The 22500-nt window shown below is 35.3% G+C and overlaps 1 protein-coding gene across 2 annotated transcripts in view; it reads right to left on the bottom strand.

Annotated features, from left to right (window-relative positions):
- The window catches only part of LOC145256219 (uncharacterized), a 274977-nt gene that overhangs the window by 36232 nt on the left and 216245 nt on the right, over positions 1 to 22500 (bottom strand). For both annotated transcript variants that reach the window (XM_080114837.1, XM_080114838.1), the window contains one exon: positions 21460 to 21760. In XM_080114837.1, coding sequence (XP_079970963.1) covers positions 21460 to 21760 — 301 coding nt within the window. The remainder of the gene's footprint in view (positions 1 to 21459; positions 21761 to 22500) is intronic.

Consider the following 22500-nt stretch of genomic DNA (forward strand, 5'->3'; position numbering starts at 1 on the left):
CAAAGAGGATAGATATAACATATTTGGAATCAAGTCTCCACTCGCACTTATTTCAAATCATTTGAAACCATAGCAGAAAGTTTTAATCGCCCCTCCATCAAGGTCAGTGGTTTTGGGAAAACATCAGATGTTTTGTAATTCATATGCAAAACTAGGAAACGAATGGCTATGACTGAAACATTTTATGGCTGTAAAAAAAGTATCAAAAATATGCACTGGATGATGGATGATCCCTTTAATGTGTCACCTTAAGGGCAAATGTTACATAGCCCACTACACAAGTCGGGTGATTACCTTTCCAACGAGCCTTCATTTGTTAAATTCTAATCAACAGTTGTTAAGATTTGGAACTTATAAAATTGCCAAAAACGTAGTAAATATATATATATATATATATATACTGGTAACCAAATTGAATATTGTTAGTATATATATATATATATATATATATATATATATATATATATATATATATATACACACACACACACACACACAATTATTTACTCTAATAATTATTAAATACCTACAGAAACTTGTGTTTAATCCTTTCGGGAATCATCAGTGCCGGGTGTCGATAGATTCGAACCCGGCAACAGAAGCCATCTCTGGCTTCATTAGCAAGGACCTAATCCATTCGGCCACCGTTAACCACGAGAAATACTGTTGAAATTTAAACATTTATTTTTTAAATGCTTTTAAACATCTGTCAGAGTGATCTAATCAGTATATGATGATCTGCGCATAGGGACATATGGCAGCTTCCTTCAGTCCCGACAGACTATGGATACCCACTGTATGGATGCCTTCACGTGAAATTTTTGTGACAAGAGTTGCGCTATCTCTAACCACACCTCTGCCGAGTCGGAGTTGTTAAATATCAGTAGCAAGTGGAGGTTCAGGGCGACTGAAAACAATGCCGAAATAAGCGGAGAGCACATACATGGTCTAGAATTCACAAACGGTCACTTATCTGGTACTAGCCAGACTCAACGTGTCTTAACTTCGGTAATCTGACGAGAATTAGTTTGTCAACGTGCCGTTGGGATATATATGTATAAACCCCCAAACACACACACACACACACACACACACACACACACACACACACACACACACACACACACGTGTATACATATTGGCTGGGTGACCCGACGCTCCCCGGGATAGAATGATGATCAATAGGGATTGCCAAACGATTGTGAAGATTGGACCGCATGTTTCCGTGACGTCAGATTTATGTGTACTATACGAACTATGGAAAAGCAAAAGCGACTTTATGATTTTTTAAACATTTGTTTATCTTCTTCAAACTGCAATTAATAATTAATCTTTGTTATAATTTTGTTAGGTTTTAAGATTTACACAGTTTAATGATTAATAATGTTATAAACATTTGTATATTAAATATGAAATACGGTTTTACTGAACGTTCTTTTGGTTACCTACGGGCTTCCATATTTTGTCCGGTAAAAAGAGACAAACAAAATATATCAGGGGGGGGGGCTACAATATGCTTAATATTGTGCAATAATATTTTCAAATTGGGTTTAATCTGCCGATAAAATAGCTGACAAGAGTAGTGTTTATATTAAAACTTAATATTAAAAAAAAATTAAAAACAATTAATTAAAAATCTATGTTGTAACGGAACATTTTGAAATAATGGGATTTCAATCGTCTTAATATTTTAAAAATTAATTAATGTTTACGAAGTTTCTTTTTCTTGGCAATTCAACTGATTATAGTGTATATTAATTCGAAAAAAACGCTATTTAAAAAAAACATAATAATATTAAGTTTTTATCAATTTTTTAATTGCAACTTCAAGGTAAATTTTTGTTCAATATGTGTATTTAAATTTTTGTTCAATATGTGTATTTAAAATTTTGTTCAATATGTGTATTTAATTTTTTTAAAAATAAATATTTTTTACTTATTTGAAGTCTTATGTTTCATAATAAATAGAAATTTCGATAGATAAATTTCGATAGATATATTTTGTTCGAATTTCGAAAAAATGAATATGTGGGGGGGGGACACGCACTAAAAAAGATTTCCCCTTGTATATTTTACGAAAACTGCATTTTATATGTAATTTCATTCAAAAATGGATAAGTATCGAAAATTTCACGAAAATCTGACCATTAGTTGATTTTTGCTAGATTTATTAAATACGGGTATGTTTTCACGTTCGGAATGTCTACTACATGGGAACCTTATTTTAAAGTGCCAATTATGTAAACACGATTTTCGTCTCGCAATTTCATTATTTTCGTTCGATGAAAATATTTTTTTTTAAATTATTACTAGTTTATTTTGCCCTTCTTTTAAATGGTACAAAAGTTATATTGATATTAATTTATAATAAAGTTACATCGTGTTACATATAGGGTGGGGTAATTCTGTGGTGACTTTTGGCAGTCCCTAATGATCAACGAATATTTCACACTGCTATATTTTTATTGTCATCGAAATCCGTGAAATTGCACGAGAGGAAACTTCACATGCCTCCATGCAATTATTAGTCAAAAATAAGATATTATTCTACATTGCTTCTAGAGAACCTACTGTTTCTTTTATAAAATTATTTTATATAAACTTCTTTCCAGTTAACGAAAAAAAAAAAAAAGAAAGAAATTTACGTGCGTGGTTTGAACCTACAGACCACGTCATGTAAAAACAAAACAAATAAAAGGAACTTGTAAATTTTCAAGTCTTATAAAATTCTTTGCAGTTAATAATAAAAAAAAGAAATTTACGTGCAGAGTTTGAACCTACAGATTACATAAAATAAAACAAGAAAGAAAGAAAGGAAGGAAGAGATGGATGGATTTATAATTTTGCGTGTCAAAAAGATATTTAAATATATAAAGGCTCTCTTTGCCCACCCTACACCCGCCATCGTCGCCGATGATTGCCAACATTTTGACCCAGTTCTGACTTCATGACGTGAGCAAATCACCGTTTATCTTTTGATACGCAAAATTATAAATCCCATCTATCTCTTCCTTCCTTTCTTTCTTTTTTTCCTTATTATTTTATTTTTATATTTATATTTTTATTTTAATGCACTTAAAAACTCTCAATCGTCAATCCCCTTTCTTTCTTTCTTTCTTTTTCTCTTTCTTTATCATTTTCTTTCCCTATCCCTTTTTTAAAATTTTAATTTTTAATTTTTTAAAATTATATTCATATTTTTTCTTTAGTTTTTCATCCTCCCCCTTTTCTCTCGTTTTCCTCTCCCCTATCCATTACTCCTACTCTTTTGTTTTTTTTTTAAATATCCATATGTAATAAAAACAAAAACAAAAGCAAAACAAAAACATTATATTTCCTTTAATTTATTTTAACTTAAATCATCAGACAATATAGAGGGATAATTTTTATCTCGCCTATTGAAACAAGAAGTTAAGATTTGACGGTTGAAACCCCGGACAAATGCAAAATTGATTTTTAATAAGCATTTCTATTTATTAAAATAAAATTGAATTTTTTTTTTCTTTCGAATTTTCGAATAATAAACTATTCGTCTTCGTGAAATACAGACGGGTGGTGGTGGTGGTGGTGGTTGTTGTTGTTGTTGTTGTTCTTCTTCTTCTTCTTCTTCTTCTTCTTCTTCTTCTTCTTCTTCTTCTTCTTCTTCCGCGTCATGGTGAAGATAACTCCCGGCACGTCTTGGAAGTTGAGGTTAAATCATGGCACACATATTCTTAAATGTTTAGTTTCAATAATGCCTTTATTAACTTGCAAAGAATGTAACAACGGGAAAACAAAAATCATGACAACTTGCTGTTTCGCGCGATTTTGATCAAATAAAAAAAAAAGAGAAAGAGTTGCTTCTTCACGCCACTACTACCACCACCTGCTACCAAATTTTCATTTGGAAATGATGAACAAAGTTTCAGATTCTCAGATTACCGCGCGAACAATAATGAGGAGGCGAAGCGTCGCCATATTCCGACTTTCACTTCTAGTTTTCGTTTTTTTTAACCCCGCCCAATCCTTTTCTACTACGAACGAAACTCAATCCAGCCAACTCTCTCTCTCTCTCTCTCTCTCTCTCTCTCTCTCTCTCTCTCATTCTTTCTCTCTCTCTCTCTCGCTTTCGCTCTCTCTCCCTCTCTCTGTCTCTTGTCTCCTTCCAATATCTTTACATCTTTCCATTTCTCCATATTTCTCTGTCCACCTTTCTTTCTGCGTCTCACCCCATTCCCCTTCACAATCTCCCCCTCACCCTCTGCCAAACACATTTCCACTTTCTGCTAACGTTAACTCAATTCAACTCTTCATCTTCAATTCTGCTTCTGTCTCTCACCATCTCCCTCCATATTTCTTCATTTCTTTTCTATCACCCCATCTCCTTTTCTTTCCATATGCCATTTTTTGCATCTACTCTTCTCCTTCCATCTTTCACATCCCATTTCTACATCTATCTATCTATCTATCTATCTATCTATCTATCGCAAACCTTTTTTTTTTTAAACTTTCTATTAACTGTAACACCTTCTTTCTCCTTTCTCCCTCCCTCCCATTTCTTTTCATTTCTCCATCTTTCTCCGTCCATCTCACTTCATCCCTATTTCTCCATCCCTCTATCTCCATCTCTTTATCTCTCACCCTCACGTTTCCACTTTCTGCTAACCCTAACCTTCTACTTAATCCGTACAAACAGCAATCCCCTCCCCCCCCCCAAAAAAAAAAACTCTTGCTTACAAAACAATATCAAAAGTACGCTATTACATGTTTGCCTTTGCCGACTGAAAGTTCTAGAAATAGTCCACAGTATTTTTTTTTTAATTAAAATTTCGGTGCGCTACTAGTATAACGAAATTTAGAACAAACGTATTTCAGAAACCTAATCACATGTCATATCGAAATTAGTATAAATTCCAAAAATTACGAAAAATGACCCATTAGTAAAATAGAATTATCGAGTTTTATCTTATGTTTTAATGCGAGTTGAGCGACCAATTCAATATGACAAACTGGCTTATCTCCCTTGCTTTCCTTGAAATTAGCCATTGCAAAAATAACAATAATGTTTTCGGATTAAAATGGCTAAAATTGACACTTTTGTGCTTATTAAAAAAAATTGATGCCTTGGATTTTTATAAAACATTCTGAAAGGTTGTACTGATTTCTATATAATTTTGTTTGTCTATACTTCATGATAACTCTTGGTTGTGCCCCAGGGACTCTTTTAGAGCTAATAAAAACACTCCATTTTGGAGACTATTTTAACATATTTGTTCAAACTTTTCTGTGTATGTCTATTTAGCAGTTTTGCGTGGTGCTGAACCCAAATTTTAATATGTTAAGGACTTGGGGACTTTGGGGCCTAAATGTGGGAGGGGAAAATAATGGGCTTAGTCATTTTTTTTTTTTTTTTTTTTTTGCATGGTGCAGAACTCAAATTTACATATGTTAAGGCCTAAAACTGCACCGTTTGTTCATTTTTATCAGGATTTCACGTCATACGGGGACTTTTAGCGCTAAATGGGAGTGGGGCAAATGCTGAACTTAATCATTTTTTTAATGCCTCGTTCACTGTGTATTTACTGGGGACCATCATGCACGCTTCACTTGTTTTACCTGAAATGCATTAGTTCGAAATTACATTATACTGCACACGCACTAAAATTTCATATAATTTGAAAAGAAACAAGCATCTAAAACAGCAAGAAACATAAACACAACTAGGGTGCGTAATTGTCGTAACTTGAACCGTCACGAACACGAAATCAGTTAAATAGATTTATTTACATATTTCTAATAAAACAAAAGCAGTCACAGAATAATTTTTAAAAAAGGTACCCTGAATCCAAGATTCAAATAAAATCGAATTTATCCTGCAGCATTTCTTTTCTTTCTTTCTTTTTTTTTTTTTTTTTGCTTTTTTGCTTCTTCACCCAATCAAAGCACAGCCCCACTTGGATGCAAGGGGTTACTATTTAGGACAAAATCTGCAGGGATACGATTTAAGGGGTTGGGCAGCAAAATGTCTGTTCACATTACACTTGAACTTCTGCATGTCAGTACAGTCAGAGAAGCAGGAACCCGGGAGGGAGTTGCAAAATCTAGCAGTTCAAGGGAAGAAACTATTAGAGTAGAAGGCTGTGCGGCATCTAGGGATCACTACAGTGTAGGGGTGAGATTTTGCTGCTTGTCCGGATAGTCGGGGTTATTTACGTCGAGATGTTTGAATTTCGTCGGAGCACCTTCCATTAAAATACTTGCAAAATAAGCATAGGGATGCAACGTCGATGGGACAGAGATTGGAGTTTGGTTGATAGTGTGGGATCTATTAGGTTGGCGATTCTTTTTTGAAGCCTACCTAAGAGTTAGAAACTAATAGCAGATGCACCAGCTCAAGTGTGGCAACAATACTTCATGCATAGGCAAATGGTAACCTTGTTGAGGTACAGGATACTCTTAGGTGTTAGTAACTTTCTAGCATGGTAGAGAGAGCCTACCTTCTTCACAGCAGCCTTGGCAATGCCCTCGATGTATTTTTTTCCAATTTCCTGTGAAAGTTAAGCTGAGGGTTTTGAACGAACAGCTTTCAGATTTCATGGCTATCAGTGGTTGAGAAGTTTTTTTGTTTTTTTTGTAATTATTAAAGGAAAACAGCTTTCCCTTGGCAGCATTGAATGTTGCCATCCATTTATGTTCCATTCCATTACGGACTGGGGCCTTCCTCTAAGTTTCAGCCTTTTCCTTAGATATTTGTTCATTTGTTTTTCCTTTCAAGTCTTGAAAAACAATGGATGCCATTGAAATGGTGGCTACGCGTGTAATTTTGAAGCAAGCGTTGCGCAGTCACAAATAATACCTCTCCTTAGTCAGCACTTCTTTGTTCCAGTGGCAAGGAAAAGTTCACTACCGAAAACAATGCCGGGATAAGCTGAGAGCACATACAGCACCTGGTATTTTCAAATGGTTACTCATTTTAATACTGACCAGGCTGGATGTCTCTTAACTTTAGTTACCTAACCTAACGGGAACCAGTGTGTCAACGCAATTATGGCGTGTATCTAATATATATAATAACAGGGCATGTCATGTTCTTATGTAAGTTATAACAGATAAATAAGTTGATATAAATAAAATTTATACATCTGTATCTATCTATCTATCTATCTATCTATCTATCTATATATATATATATATATATATATATATATATATCTACAAAAGTGAACGTGTCTGTCTGTCTGTCTGTCTGTCTGTGTACATTTCCCTACGCAATAACTCTGTCAATTTTAAGTCTATAGACTCGAAATTTGAAATACCGGGTACTGAGATTTGGGAAAATCGATGTGACGGGTGTCAGCCAGAAATTTGGCTGTTAAGGGGTCAAATTTCAACGATTTGACCTTTAAGAACTCTACCAAACTCCTCCGACAGTTTTGGGTCTAGACACTTGAAATTTTAGATATAGGTTCCTTGAACCTGGATCTAATTTAATAAAGTGATTTGAGCCCGAAACTATAAATTTTAAGGGGTCATAATAGGGGTCAAATTAAAAAAAAATTTACTATTTTTTTTTTTTGCTCAGCATACACCTCCAAACACCCGGGCAACGCCGGGCTGAAATGCTAGTATATATATATATATATATATATATATATATATATATATATATATATATATATATATATAATTATTTTTTTACTATAATAATTAAAAGGATGTGCGTGAGGACAATTCTCAACCTATATACTCAACGAACTTTTTATCTACAGACTTGAAATTTGGTATATAGAGCATTCAGACACGTGGACAAAAAAAGGCTGCTAAGAGGTCGAAATTAAAAAATTGGTACTTGGGGGGATTTTTATCCGTTTGTCAACTGTTTCACAACTGCGCATGCGCGAATTGTTTATATGACAGTGTCTTTATTTTAAGAATAAGTAGGTTTGAAAACAGTTTTTAAAGAACGTGTCAAGCTAGTCTAATGGTTATCGTACTTGACTCACTATCTCGATCGCAGTTGGAGTATCTTTTTTACTTACAAGAAGTGAACTGTTTAGAATAAAGAACATAATACTCGCATGCACATGTTTCAGTTTCTTTCCGTTTTTAATTCATTTGTTAAAAGGAATTAAACTTTACGTTTAATACCGGGCAATGCCAGGTACATCTGCTAGTATATATATATATATATATATATATAAAGCTGAATGTGTGTGTGTGTGTGTGTGTGTGTGTGTGTGTGTGTGTGTGTGTGTGTGTGTGTGTGTGTGTGTGTGTGTGTGGTCACGAATAGGCACCTATATGGTTGACTATTTTATAAAATTGATTACATATAATGATAGAAGATGTATCGAGACACAGGAATGGGTATGTTTGATCTGGCAGAACGGTGGTTCATTAAAATTGTGGGGTCTGCGTTCGCGCCTGGTCCACAAAGTATGGAAATAAAAAAAATTAATATAAAAAAAAAACGTTTTCAAGTGTTTTTGATATAGATGTACATAAGAATACTTTGATAAGTATATTTTAACTTAAATAGAGATGGTATAATAAAATCGTGGGGTCTGCGTTCGCACCTGACCTCCATAGAATGGAAATATGTCACAAAGTTTAACAAGGTTTTTTAATATAGATCCACAGAATATTGTGATAAGTGTTTCAGTGTGAACAGGTATGGTATAATAAATTATGGGGTTTATCTATTTTATTTTTACTTTCATCATATTTTGTTTTGGTTTTGATACCCCCAAATTCGAAGCTATCTCTTTACAGCCCTTCCTTTTTCATAATCTATCATACTTTCATAAATCAGAGTCCATTTTCTGTAGGCTGTTTTTGAACCAAGTCAACGACGGGTACTTTTGCTAGTATATATATATATATATATATATATATATATATATATATATATATATATATATATATATATATATATATGAGTGTGTATGTGTGTGTGTGTGTGTGTGTGTTGCACGACAAAAGTTTCATTGAGTTTTAACTCAACTAATTTTATTCAGTTTATACAATTTCATTATGCCTCGACGCCAAAAAATACCATTGAGGCAGGAGAATCTAGGGGAAAAAACAATATTGTATTACTTGTATTGATCGAACTATTGTTCTCATCTTGAGTGTTATTTGTGCAACATTTCGGTTGGATTAGCCTTCCACCATCCCCAGGCATGTTTGTTGTGGTTTGGAAAAGAAAAGAGAAAAATTACTGGCTCCGTAGATATTTTCGTATTTTGTGAGTTAGTCTATATTGTATGGTTATTGTTTCGTATTTGAGAAAAAAATTGGTTGACATAAGGGTGGCATCTCTGATAAAGATTGACAGATGATTATCTCCCTTCCATCACCCAAATAACACACATAAGACTCAAGATGAGAACAATAGTCCGTAAGATACAAGTAATATAAACACTCAGCTTTCATATAATAAAAATACAGAACTTTAATATCATCCATTATATTTTGAAAAAATAATAAGACAGATAACTGTAAACAGCAGCTTCACTTTTTAGAAGATTTTGTTAGAAAAATGCTCAACGAATCTTTGGAATAATAGAATAACATTTCTCAACAAATTTGTTTTTTAAAGATACTTTAAAAAAAAAAAAAGTTACTTCCGTTGACAAGTCGCCTGTTAAGAAATACAAGCGATTGATAAAAATGTCTGTCATCACTTCTCATTTTTTTTTCCTTGCAGACGGTTTTAGCATTTTAAATGCATGTTTCCTCAGATGATAACTAGACGGGGTTTCTAAATTTTAGATTTTTATCATCTCGTCTAGTTTAAGGAAAATTCTTTCCGGTTTTATCCAAGTCAAGATAAGAAGACACAAGATAAAAAAAATACTGCATATTTCTTGCTGTTTTAAGAATAGTGCCTTCATGTTAGTTCCCTCGTATGAACCAAGTTTCTTTTTTCTTTTCTTTTTTTTTTTTTTGTAATTATTAAAAGAAAGCATGCGAAACTTTATATTTGGGAAAATCGCTGCACAAGTGTGAAGATTAAAAAAAAATGGAATTTGCCGGGTGAAGGTCGAACGACGACGTTACGAATACGCATACGTAATGTAATAACTATTGATTCATGATTTAATTTTTAGGATTGTAGCAAACATGTCCACTTAGCTCAGGCATTGACGTCAAAGGAAAAAGTAAATCGTAAACTAAACGTTTTGGTTTCGATTCTCGGTTGTGGCGCATTACTATATATTGGGTCCAATATAATATAATAATAATAAATACGAAATGTGCATTAATCAAAATATCATATTTAAGCGTATTTTACGACCTGGCAATGTCGGGAGGCCTGCTTGTATATATATATATGATTACTTCAATCAATCACATAAATTAATATACGAAGATATAATTTTATGCGTAAATTTTTCAGTATATACTTCAACAGTGCTCAATACACATGCACACACATTATATATATATATATATATATATATATATATATATATATATATATATATATATATATATATATATACTAGCATGGGTGCCCGGTGTTGCTCGGGTGATTGGAGGTGTATGCTGAGCAAAAAAAAAAAAAAAAAGGTCAATTTTTTTAACTTTGACCCCTATTATGACCCTTAACATTTATTGTTTTGGGCTCAAATCAAGTTAGATTCATGTCCAAGGAACCTATATCTAAAATTCTAAGTGTTTAGATCCAAAATTGTCGGAGGAGTTTGGTAGAGTTCTCAAAAGTCAAATCGTTGAACTTTGACTCCTTAAAAGCCAATTTTCTGGCCGAAACCCGATCACATAGATATTCCCAAATCTCAGTACCCTGTATATCAAATTTCGAGTCCGTAGACTAAAAATTGACAGAGTTATTGCGTAGGGAAATGTACACAGACAGACATACAGACAGACACACAGATACGTTCACTTTTATATTTATATATATGTGTGTGTGTGTGTGTGTGTGTGTGTGTGTGTGATTGCTGCATCTTTCCAGATGATCACCGTCACATTGAGTTCTCCCAATCTTGTCGTCCATGCCATCTCAGATGACTCTGCACTCCCGCCGCAGATTTCCACATCTTGAAGCAGATGTGACATAAAAATTTAGCAATTTCCACTGAGTTGACTTCATCTGGAGGTTGAAGGGTATTCCTCTGAACAATCACATATCTTCTCAAACCAGCAGTGGAATTGCAAACTTTGCTGCATATTAAATAGATTGTTTGGCTTAGACTAATAGCTACAAAGTTCACCTGAACAGGAGTTTTGTATGACCTAATGGGGTTGACGTAGCCAGCTTTTGACAAAAGCACCCGTTCACAAGTATCACATTTAAAACCATCAATTAAACATTTGCGAAGCTCTCGATTCAGATTGCTGTGGGCCTGCTTTCTTTTCTCTAGAGCATCACAACTTTCACGTACAAGCTTTCGCCTCTTCAGCCTTAGCAGAGTAAGTTCTTCCCACGTGCCGATGTTGATTATATATATATATATATATATATATATATATATATATATATATATATATATATATATATATATATCATATACGTACATGTAACACACACATGAAGATGTACACATGACTTTATATATAGCGATATAAAAGAAAGTATACATGTCTATAGGTGTTAGAATCTCGACATTTGTTTTGGTTTTGTAGTATTTTATGCTGCTGTCAAATACCAGGCGTTGTTAATATTGACTGCCATCTTAACTGAAGAGAAAAAGGAAACGCCATGTTTTTTTTTTTAATTATGACTAATTAACTCACATAAAAAGGCAATGCAGTTATCTGACCTTTGACTTCCATGAATCACAAATCGTTTTTTTTCCCCGTTTCTTTTTTTTTTTTTTTTGTTGAAATCGTTCTTAGCTTTATTGGCTTTCAGAGGCACGAGGAGTCTGAAATTTCACTTAACGGTTTTGTTAACAGTAATTCTTAATCTTATCTCTGATAAGTTGTGGCAAAAAAACAAACAAAAAAAAAACATTAATTAACAAAAAAAAAAAAAATCTGTTTATAACATTTCAATTGCTAACTATTATCTATGTAACAAAATTGAACGTACGTGAGTCCGGCCCCAGCCGCGGTATGAAGAGGGGGAAGTGAAAGCATAGGAACTATTAAGAAGATAAAGAAAAAGTTGGTTAACGGAGTAGCGAGGACTACTGCTGGTGTTTCTTTGAAAGCTTGATACCGATCAACAATTCAGAATTCAGATTTTAACCTGATGGTGTCGACTGCTACCGCTGCTTCGCATTTTAATTCTTATTCAATACTTGAAATCAAATTTGAAATAGCAAAATAGTTTTTTAAACGAATTAACATTTGATATACTGTTAAAAAAACCGAAGAGATTATTTAGTTTATAGAATAAAAAATAGTTTTCAATGCTTGGAAATGTAACTCTTTTAGTAGTAGTGCGTGTGTGTATGTGTGTATGTGTATGTGTGTATACGTGCGTATGTGTATACGTGTGCATGTGTATACGTGTGCGTATGTGAATGTATAAGAGAGGGAGAGAGAGAAGTTAATAGGAATTATATTGCGAATAGATAGCGAACGAAGTCAAATCTCATAAATTTAAACATAGACACTACGATTATACCAGCCTTAGCTAATATTTTCTGTACTTTTTTTATTTTCTTTTTAGATTTATTCAATTTTTGACGCTATTTTAGGAATAGTTTATTGAGGTCTAGAGAGATACCACTGGCTACGTGGTTAACAACACGGACAGACAAGTTCGATTCCAGTTCGCTCAACAGAAAGACTTTCAGTTAGGGATGTTGGCAACCTTCACGCGGTTTTACTGTAAGTACTTCGTGTCTTTCTAGAAACAATTTTAACTAGAAAGATACTGGAGAAAGCACACCAACAATACAATGATTTGATTCACACGAAATGAATGAATTTATGTCTACAGGATAGTAAAGTTAGTTCTTAACAAGTGAAGCTGCATAGTCCCCCGTGAATGCACAGTGCACGAGGCATAAAAAATGACTAAGTTCAGCCCTCATTTAGCCCCACAAGTCCTCAGGGGACCTCAAATCCTGGTGAAAATGAACAAACGGTACAGTTTTAGGTTTTAACATATGTAAATCTGAGTTCTGCACCATGCAAAAACAGTCCATCATTTGCTACTCTTCCATTTAGCCCCAAAAGTCCCCAAGGCCTTAACATATTTAAATTTGAGTTCAGCACCATGCAAAACTAGTAAATAGACATGCACAGAAAATTTTAGACAAGTATGGTAAAATAATCCTAAAAATGGAGTGTTTTTATTAGCCCTAAAAGAGCCCCTTGGGCACACCGAAAAATTATCGTGAAGTATAGACAAACAAAATTATATAGAAATCAGTTAGTTACAACTTTTCATAAAGTTTTTAAAAGATTCAAGGCATCTATTTTTTTTTAATAAGCACGAAAGTGTCAATCTTATCCATTTTTAACCCGAAAGGCACCCCGAGGGGAGAGGGGCAACCGGAGTTTTCCGGGAAAATCCGTTCTGTTACTTTTTTACTCATATCATGTTTAATGTTTATTTAAAATTTCAAAAGATTCCAAGGCATAGTTATTGAAAAAAGTGCGGACAGACGAACAGACGAACGGACAAGGGTGAATTTGCAGGTCCGCCCTCCTTTTGTCGGGGGACCAAAAATAGTTGGTGTATTAGTGACGTCATTGAATCTTATTTTATGTATGCTGGGTTTTAATTATATTGGATCCCAAGATTTGAAGTCTTATTTTGCAGTTGTAGATGATTATTGCATGGTTAATTAAAGTTTTGTGTATTTCACAAGAATTTTACTTGAGTTTTTATATATTTTATTGGTAGTAGTAATACACACACGCACACACACACATACACAATATATATATAATATACTAAATAAGTTTATAACTTAAAAAAATGCAGCATTAAGAATTTATATATAATATTATATTATGACAATGTAATCACTCTTACTCTTTTTTTCTTTTTCGTTTTTCTGTTCTTTTTTTTTTCTTTTTCTTTTTATTTCTCTATTTTGTTTCTTTTTTATTCTGTTAAGTTGTGGCGTCTTTTTCCCCCATTCCGCTTTCTATGTTTGGAGTCTACAAATGTCACTAAACCACCCCTCGCTTTTAAATTTAACGTTTTAATTTTATTAAAATAAATATATTTCTTAAATTTCCCCAGTTGAGAACCAGACGCTTTCAGTAGTACACAAACTTCATTACGTCGCCAGACGAGGACTTTTAATTCTTAACGACCAATTGTCTGAAACATTAGCATGTTCGGTGTAGGGACTATGTAACAGTTGTCTATATAAATAAAAATTTATATATATATATATATATATATATATATATATATATATATATATATATATATATGTGTGTGTGTGTGTGTGTGTGTGTGTGTGTGTGTATGTATGTGTGTGTGTGTATTACTTATTATGAAGACTTTTGAACACCAGTAATTTTATTATAACCTTTGTTTTAATGAATGAAAATAAAAAAAAATCTTGGAATTTTTATTATGTTTTTTCTCCACAATGTTGATCTCTCACTTCGGCTCTCCAGTTATGTACATCCATCTCAAGTATTTTCAAATTATTTTTTAGAGAATCCTTAAACCTTTTTCTTGGTTTATGTTGTGGTTTTTTACCCTTTCTCTATCTCGCCATAAATGTTTAGGAAATCTTTAGTCCTCCATCTTAACCAAGCATCCAGTCAAATGCATCTGATTTTGAATGATTTCCATTTCTATACTAGTACTATTTGATCGTTCAAGAACTACAGTGTCAGTCGGTAGAGTCCTCCAGTTAATATTAAGTATTCTCCAATTACAACTTTGGTGAAACATTTCCAATAACTTGAGATGCCTTCTATATGTTGTCCAAGTCTCTGACCCATACAACAGCGTAGTGATAACGCATGCTTCGTAAACACTTAGCTTTGTTTTGGTGTGATTCCCCGATCTGACCACACACGTTTCTCCAGTTTGCCAAAAGCAGAACAGCTTTGGCTTTTCTGTAATTTATCTCAGCATCAAGCGCACAGTCCTTACTCAGCATACTACCCATATATACAAAATTGTCCGTCAATTAACTTCTTACCGTCAACCAAAATTTAACTTCTTACCGTCAACCAAAATGTTTGGTTCAACATACGACATTCCTATGGAAGGGGAATGCAGAACATATGCTTTCTTGAGGCTGATGGTAAGCCCAAAAGCTTTACAAGCCTCTGATAACTTGTCCATAACCATCTGTGTCTGTTTCTGAATGTGAAACAAGGTCTGCATCATCTGCATATAAAAGTTCAAGAACAGGGTTCTGAACAGTTTTCGACGTTGAGATGTCCAAGAGTAAAAAGTTTACCTGATGGACGAAACCGGAACTTCACCCCAATATCGCAATTGTTAAAAGAATGCACCAGAATCACAGTGAAATATATGGAAAAAGTCGGTTATGTTATATTATAGGGCTCTAAAAAAGGGTCTGTCGTGTAATGTGTATGTGAATATATTCCATAACAACGTACATGTTGAATAGCTGGGTTATAGAGTTTATCTGTATATTCATGTACGTCTAAATGCGTGTATATATGATGTATATAATATATACGTCGTATCATTTAGTTGATTGTCTGTGTATATTTTAACATTTATGCAACAGTTCTAACAGGAAACGATTGACGTGGACGTATCGAAACAGTTGTAGGCAAACAGTTCTTTTAATAACACAATACATACCTGAATTATTTACGAACATTTTTTTCATGATCCGGCATTCTTCAGAGATTACACGTTTTTACATCTTGGCTGCCTGAAATGAGGCCGCTTCCTGCGTCATGAAGAGACCCTTTTTGAGTCGTCTGTTCTCTCTGATGTCCAGCTAACAACTCATAGAATCTACCCAAATCTACATTTAATCACGTGTTTCATTACGTCTCATTACGTGTCTCAGATCAAGAGCTGATGATACCCCAATTTTGTTATTTGTTTATGCGAAGCAAAAATCATGTTTACATCTATTTTCTATTTTCACATTCGTTTTGCCATATTATATTATATGTCAATCATTTTTTCCAATTTAATTATTTATTTTTCTAATCATAATAATTGATCCAGCGACAACCTTACACGAACGGCTAGCCCAAACCCCGAGAAGATGTATACAGGAATCAAACGTGCCAGACTGGATGACAAAAGGTAGAACCACTACTGCTACAGAAGGACACGGAGAAACGAATCGTCTCCAGCAATTATAGGCCAATCACATGCTTATTCATCATGTGGAAGATACTGACAGCACAACTGAGGGAACAAATCTACCACTCACTGAATAACCGTGAACTCATCGCCGAGGAACAGAAAGGATGCCAAAAAGGAAAAAGAGGAACACATGATCTGCTATATGTTGATCAAAAGATCCTAAAGGAAGTAAAAAGGAGGAGGAAAAATTTAGCCATGGCATGGATCGACTACAAAAAAGCGTACGACAGGATCCCCCAAGGATGGATAATAAAATACCAAGTAGGATCACCAATGTAATAGAAAATGCAATGAAAACATGGAACTGACAGCTGATGGACAACACATAACAGAAATTAACACACAAAGAAGCATCTTCCAAGGAGACTCGTTATCACCATTACTGTTCATCATAGCCATGATGTCCTTGAATAGTATTCTGAGAAAGTGCCAAGCAGGATACAAGTTCCCCAGTACAGAGGAAAAAATGAACCACCTTATGTACATGGACGATCTGAAACTTTTTGCAAGGGCCGAAAAGGAGCTAGAGACACTAATTAACACTACCAGGATCTTCAGCCAATATATCCAAATGGAATTTGGAATGGAAAAGTGTGCACTACTAGTTATAAAAAAAGGGAAAACTGGAAACGACAGAAGGCATAGAACTACCCAACCAAACAGAAATTAGGGCACTAGGGGAACAAGACAACTATAAATACTTGGGAATTCTGGAACGGGCTCAATCAGAGCAACAGAAATGAAAGAGAAAACTGGAAAGGAATACCCCAGGAGAACAAGAAAACTCCTGGAAACTAAATTATATGGTAGAAACCTAATAAAAGGTATAAATACGTGGGCAGTATCACTAGTGAAATACTCTGGACCGTTTATAGGATGGACAAAAGAAGAACTGAGACAGCTCGACCAGAAAACCCGGAAACTCATGACCATGCATAATGCACTACACCCAAAGGACGATATTGACAGACTCTACGTGAAAAGGAAAGACGGCGGGAGAGGACTGATCTATATAGAAGACTGTGTGAAAAGAACTAGAAAAAATCGTAATGCAAAACACTGAAAGGATAATTATGGCAGTGAGAGACACGGAGAAAAACCAACAAAACAGAAAACAGAGAGACAAATGACAAAACGAGAAAAGAGAAATGTGAGCAGAAACAACTCCACGGAAGATTCATAAGAATGACAAAAGATGAGAATAACGAAAACACCTGGACATGGATGCGAAAAGGACATATAAACCGTGAAACTGAATCTCTAATAACTGCAGCAAAAGATAACTCGATAAGAACCGACTATATCAAAACAAGGATCGATAAAACACAAGAAAACGGCAAATGCAGACTCTGTGGACAAAGAAACGAAACGATAAACCATATAGTAAGTGAATGCAGCAAACTGGCCCAAAAGGAATACAAAAACAGGCATAGCCAAGTGGTGAGGGCGGTACACTGGGAATTGTGCAAACGACTGCATTTTGAGCGTATAGATAAATGGTACAAGCATAAACCCGCAACAGCACTCGAAAACGAGAACCACAAAATCCTATGAGACATGGAGATACAGACGGACAAACCCACCCAAGCAAGAAGACCAGATGTCGTAATAATTAACAAGAAAGAGAAATCCTGTCAAATCGTAGACTTTGCTTTCCCAGCTGACCACAGGGTGCGTATGAAAGAAAAGGAGAAACGAATACACAGAACTAGCCAGAGAGTTAAAAGGGATTTGGATGATGAAGAACATCAAAATAGTACCGATAATAGTAGGAGCACTAGGAACAATTCTGAAAAACTTGGAAAAAAGAATTGCAGAAATTGGAATCAGAGGAATAACTGCAAAAATACAACGACTAACGATAATGATAACGGCTGAAATATTAAGGAAAACCCTTGAATGCGGAGAATAACACAAGACAATATAACGAAGAAGCGTTACAGGGAATGAAGAACACCGAAACTGCATATTTACAAGTTCTACACTCCCATCATGCATCCCCTCCATTGTTTCATCACCGTTCCCCCCAATAGAAAAGTAATACCAAAGAGCCGAGAAGGGTCAAGGAGGATGGAAAGACCGAGGAGGGAGCACTGGCCAGACCTCCACTGGACAAGCGCGAAGAGAACTGGGATCTTGGGGAGGCTTAGTGCCACTCAAATTCCAATATAAACCAATGGCCACTGCCAGCGAGAAATCAATGGTAAGAGGCTGTTGCGATGATGCAAATTTATTTGCAAATGCTATCGAGGTGAAGAGAGCTGGACGTCTGGGGAGACTTGTGGTCACTCAGCTTCCAGAGAACACCATAGGTCTCCAATCAGATCGTTTGTTGACTTGTGTGAAAGCTCCATGTGAGCCGCTAATAATAATAATGATAATAATAATAATAATAATAATAATAATAATAATAATAATAATAATAATAATAATAATAATAATATTTTGACCCTTGGCCCTGCTTGCCACAGTTAACACAGATACTACGCTTTGATAACCGCCCAAACGGTCACAGCATTGCACACACACACACACATACATACATACATACATACATACATACATACATACATACATACAGAGACACAAATACAGGCAAATACACACATATACAAATACCCATTAAGCAGATTCACATGTGCTTCCATTTATATCCCCACTCAACCACTTTGCTCCGTGTCCCTAACGAAATTCCAACCTTCTTTTTCGTTCCGTTGTCAATGTCTCATTTTGAGCCCCCCCCCCCCCCACCTCCCCACCGCCATTCCTGTACGAAAAATTAAAATTAATTTGATTGTTCGTTTTTATAAGAAACATAAATCCATATATATGGGTTACGAAAATAACGCTCTCTACCCATTTCCGCTGTGTTATTGTCTTTGAAAGATTTAAATCTCATTCTTTCAGATGACAATTCGCACCCCTCCAAACTTTCCTGGCCTTGCTCACCCGCGTCCTCAACATCCATAGTTTATACGCAGCGCTTTAAGAAATGTCCTTATATAGATACAGATTCTTTGACTTATTTTATTTAGTTCATGTGTAACTCCCTGCCCGTCAAAAATGACGGACTAAATTATGCTCCGTTAGTATTCGCACTAATATTTATATTCATATAAAACATAAGAAATAAAAAAGAAAGAAAAAATCTCAACCTGAAATACTTTTTAAAGTGAAAAAAGAAGAAAAAATGTATCAATCGGTGAAGTTTAAAAACTAAGAAAAAGAAAGAAAAATGATCAATCTGGAAAATTGTTTTAAAAAAGAAAAGCGAAATAACGAATCAATTGGTGAAGTTAACAAAGAAAAAAATTTCATTCTGGAATGTTTTTTTTTAAAGGGGAGAAAAAAAGTATCCATCGGTGAAGTTAAAAATAATAGAATCAACATCTCAACATCTCAATCTGGAAAGTGTTTAAAAGAAGAGGAAAAGCAGAAAAACATTATTATAGAAACAATAAATGATATTAAAAAAAGAAGAAAACATCTCATTGTGGAAATAGAATGATTTCTTTCCAAAATTATTTTTACAAAGTGGAGGTGGAAGATTCTCGAACCTATTATTTGTTTTCTCTATTCCATTAAACAGTTTAGATTCAAAAATCAGTCCATAATGGTGAAATTCATAATTATTAAGTATTAGTAGGACGACCCGACGTTGTACAGGATTAAAAGTCGGTTCACTACGATATACTTTTTCATAGTGCTCATTACACCATTATCACTTCCTTGTTGTTTTTACTGCCACTCCCTACTCTTGTCTCACCCTCTAATATAGTCAGAAGCTGAAATATTAGAAAACTCTCTGAATTAGTGTACGAGGGGGCGTTTCAAAAGTAATGTTCCCCATTTCATTCCACCCGAATGGATCAGAGGGGTTGCAAATTGCATTGTTACGTTAACTTAGCTCGTAACCTAAAAGTTATCTCTCTCTCTTTCTCTCTATCTTTCTCTCTCTCTCTCTCTCTCTCTCTCTTTCTCTGTTGCAGATATTGACGGTGTGATAATCTAAGAAAGCAACCCTTGTCATGGACGTGCGTCAGAAACTGAGATGCTTCACTGATTTTCTCCACGCAGAAAAACTGAACCAATCAATATCCACTGGCTCCTGTTGAACGTTTATGAAACCGATTCAGTTGACTTCGGCACAGTTTGGAGATGGGTTCGTCGATTTTAGAATGGCGGCCGAGAAGTGAGTGAAAAAAGTGTTTCGGACACTCATGCATCGCCACCACCCTAGAAAACACTGTGCGCCTCGACTAACCCATCCGGGCTGATCGGTGGATAATGGTGAAGTAAATCCGTGTAGAGTGAAATGTGTGTCAGTGCACTGAGAACAATGTTTTATCCCAAAGTGTGCTCTAGGTGGGTTCCACAAGTGCTTATACAGGGCTAAAAAGACCACCGACGAGATGTCTGCCAGGATTTGCTGATACATTCTTGAACGTCATTATCAGTAGTGACGAGACATGGTGTCACTAATACAAACAGGAGTCCAAAAAAGCAGTGGATGGAATGGTACCACTCACGCTCCCCAGAAGTTCAAGAATCAGACTTCAACGGGCAAAATTATCCGCGCCGTCTTCTGAGACACGAAGGGTGTCATCCTCTTAATTTTTTTTGGAACCAGAGTTGACTGTCAACTCTAACCGTTACGTTGAAACGTTGACAAAGCTGAAGGCCTACACTGCCTGAGTAAGGCCAGAGAAAGGAAAACATTTTGTTTGTAAGGCGATAACGCTAGGTCACACACAAGTTTGAATACCACGGAATGTGTGACAAGGTTTAGCTGAACGGTGTTGCCTCGCTTCCTGTATAGTCTCGATCTGGCACGTGTTCGTCTTATTAATTGTAGCAATTAAGAGGCTGATTTTAATTTCTATTTATGGAGAGTCTGTTAAGGAGATAAGCAGTGATGAAGATGGCGGATGGATGGCGCCTTTCTCGTTTGTTCATAAAATTTAATTTCTTTTTAATTAAAAAATAAAACTACTTGATCAATTTACGTGATTTTTTTTTTGGGGGGGGGATATGACATTTTCGTTCCGTAATGAGGATGTACACAAAAAGATGTTTCTGTAATTCTGTGTTTTAATTAGGTTGAATTCTGAACAAGCACTGTAGTCTGTAGTAACAAAAAATGTCAAACACACCAGCCTTTACTTTGTATATGAGAAAGAATTGTTATAAAAGCATACAAACGATTAAAAAGATTGACTTACCTTGGAGCAATTGTTCGTAACTGACACTTTCGCCCGGTTTACGACACATGTCGCAAACCTGATCCTTCAAATTGAGTCCTTGCAGTTCCAGACTTTGGTTAAACCGATGGTGTTTATGCTGTTCGGTGTATGCTTTGTCGACGACAGTCTGCGATGACGGAGTCAGATCCCGCCGGTCAAACTGCTCACCGGACGACGGATGGCGATTCATGGTTGCCGATGTGGAGATGTATGGCGGTGGCGACGGCTGGCTGCGTAAAGTGTCGCTCGATGCCTTACCGTCGAGGCTGTCTTCAGTCGTCTGTAATTGAAAGGAGAAACAGAGTAAGGAAATAAGGTCATATAAATAAAGGGGTTCGTTGTTCTCTTTTTATTTAAATTTAAAAGGTCAACAAGGAAGAACCGCATGCACGGGGTGTTGTTGTCACATTTGAGCTGGTACACTAACCAAAACACTACACTCTCACTCACTCTCTCTCTCTCTCTCTCTCTCTCTCTCTCTCTCTTCATGCTTCAACCCCTGTCGCATCGCCGTGTTATGAAAATGGAACAGACCCCAGTAAGTAAAAAGGCAAACTAGATAAGTTTGAAAATGATATTTAGAAAAGGTTAAAATCGAACCCAGCAGGTAAGTGTTAAAAAATAATAGATATTTAATCCAAGGAATGCAGTCGATTGTTCATTCTTTAGAAATAACTGGATATTAAATATGTCAGTTAAAAGAATGTACAATACGAGTTTAGAAATAATAATTAACAAAATTGGTTAAAAACGATACAATTCAAGTTAGGAATTTATTTTGTTTACCAGAGGCGTGTAGATGCATGTGAAAGCGCACGTGTAACTTGAAACGTGAAGGAGTCACATTGTTCACCACGCCTCTGACGTCATAAAAAAAAAAGAGATTTCCAATATATGGCGACAGGGTTGGAAGTTGGGAGATAGTCAGTCATAGAGACAGAGTCACAGTCAGAGAGACTCAGAGAGAGTCGGTCAGACTGGGAGCTGATGCCCCTTAGAGGCGAACGGGGAGGAGGAGAC

The sequence above is a fragment of the Euprymna scolopes genome, chromosome 32, assembly GCF_053919585.1.
Source record: "Euprymna scolopes isolate OS-2025 chromosome 32, ASM5391958v1, whole genome shotgun sequence".
NCBI lineage: Eukaryota > Metazoa > Mollusca > Cephalopoda > Sepiida > Sepiolidae > Euprymna > Euprymna scolopes.